The following is a 1,866-nucleotide window of genomic DNA, read 5'->3' on the forward strand; positions in this document are numbered from 1 at the left end:
CCATCTTGTAGTATCTCGAGCTCAATGGGGATGAAGTTAAAAACATCCTACACGTTCTGCGCTTTGACTCTAAAATCTCGTTACTAGAAGACCTTGGTATTACCGTTCTTTTGAAGGGGACTTTGCACATTCGCATCGGCTGTTCACTATATACACTACCGATCAAAAGCATTGGACCAAGACATCTTTTCGTTATCGTGGACGAAATTTTAATCCAAAAAACCTCAACCGCTGAATATAAACGTATTGTATTGATCAGTGAACGTGATCCACGACTCACGAACCCAGAGATAACAGCTCGGATCAATGAATTTTTGAGTACTTCTACAATGAAAAGGAGATTGAGCCTTTTTGTAAGGAGGCTGCAGACTAAAGATCATTAGATTCATAGAGAGATACTTGAAAAGCGGAAGAGTGTTTTATGGAGTAATGAGTTAAAGTTTTTATGTCTCAGAAAGTTGGATAATCGACAAGTGTTGGTACTAGGTTAGTTTTTTACTTCAATATCCCAAGTAGGTAAACGATCTGAGCTCGAACGATCTTCAAGCGTCAAATCTCCATTATTAAAACGATTAAATCAAGGCTGTACTCATTAACGATGTCTTCCCCAAAATTTTTCTTTTTGCTTGCTGTATGTCCTTGTCTAATAGTCCCGAATCATCTTCGTTTGCAGTATCTAACTCCTTTGGGAAAAAAATATGCAATATCGGCTCCATACTCAGTGTTTTCTAGTTTTTGTGAAAAATCTACTCACTTAGATCATTGTCAAACTGAAATTGAGCGTCCGAAATGGCTGAAATTTTAGTCGGAATATCTCGAAACATATTTCGTAACTTGATTGATAAGTGCGACATCTTCAAATCGAGATTAGAAACTCTCAACCGTCGTATAAGAATTGTGTAGAAATTAGTAAAAATTCGAAGAAAATAGTGAATATTTTTATTAAATTAGATTCAATATTATAAAATTGAATACAAATATAGTGTTTTTGAAAATTAGATAAGAATAATTGTTTTCCCATTATCATCACAATCATCATTATCATAGCTTCAAATCGCCATAGCTTACAACGAAAAATATTATGAAAAATTGTTGTACTTCTTTCAGCTTACTCGACTGCAGCAAGAGGTAAAAAGCAACAACACCCTCTAGTGAGATTAATTAAGAAAATCCTATTCGGAATAACTTTAGCGGTGGCTCTAGTTTTTGTCCTAAAATTCTTCTACGCTAAATTAGCTTTCCTCAAGTGGCTCGTTTCGGCGGGATATTTGAAATTGTTCGCTTTGAAATTATTTTTGTGGTACAGAAAAATGAAAAATGAAAATGTACATCCGGAAATAGAAGTGGAGCACGATCCTTGGCATTCGGAACACTTACCAGATGAACATGTCGAACACATTCAACATATTTATGATGGGGATCATGGGCATCGTCCTTATTGGGGTAAAGAGGACCACGCGCATCATTTAGCTTATTCCAAGCAGAAACCAGAGGATCGTCATTCGTTATCGTGGTTAGGTTAAAGATTTTATTAACAGTATTGGGATTTTGATAATTTTTTGCCGAGTGGAACAGTTTTTATTAGTAAATAATTGCATCATTTCAAGGTGAAGGGGGGAATTTTGGTGATAAGTTGTTTTTGAAGGAGCTGGCTAGCAGAGCTTAAGACACGTGACATTTTAGTCTTTCTCTTAGAAAAACTCGAATTTCTAGCGGAAAATTGATTTCATCTTCCCAATTTTTCCATACTATACAGAGTTAAACAAAGTTTTTGTTAAAAAAAATTCAGTTCTGCAATCTTTAGATTGTTCGGATGATCTCTGTAAAAGTTATGGATTGTTAACCATTGGGCATGAGCCGCCCCTG

At 35.6% G+C, this 1,866-nt stretch overlaps 1 protein-coding gene across 1 annotated transcript; it reads left to right on the forward strand.

Moving 5' to 3' along the window:
- The first annotated feature begins 789 nt into the window (after positions 1-789).
- LOC130441735 (uncharacterized) lies at positions 790-1,572 on the forward strand. The gene is made up of 2 exons (XM_056775518.1): positions 790-829; positions 1,108-1,572. The coding sequence occupies exons 1-2, from the start codon at positions 790-792 to the stop codon at positions 1,521-1,523; spliced, it is 456 nt and encodes a 151-aa protein (XP_056631496.1). The 3' UTR covers positions 1,524-1,572.
- The last annotated feature ends 294 nt before the right edge of the window (positions 1,573-1,866 follow it).

This window comes from Diorhabda sublineata, chromosome 3 (genome assembly GCF_026230105.1).
Source record: "Diorhabda sublineata isolate icDioSubl1.1 chromosome 3, icDioSubl1.1, whole genome shotgun sequence".
Classification (NCBI taxonomy): domain Eukaryota; kingdom Metazoa; phylum Arthropoda; class Insecta; order Coleoptera; family Chrysomelidae; genus Diorhabda; species Diorhabda sublineata.

What these genes read in the sequence shown, in the direction of transcription:
- LOC130441735 (XM_056775518.1), top strand. Translation starts at nt 790, where the DNA reads ATGGCTGAAATTTTAGTCGGAATATCTCGAAACATATTTC. An exon ending in AATATCTCGAAACATATTTC is followed by an intron (nt 830 to 1,107) that starts GTAACTTGATTG and finishes TACTTCTTTCAG; the next exon opens with CTTACTCGACTGCAGCAAGA.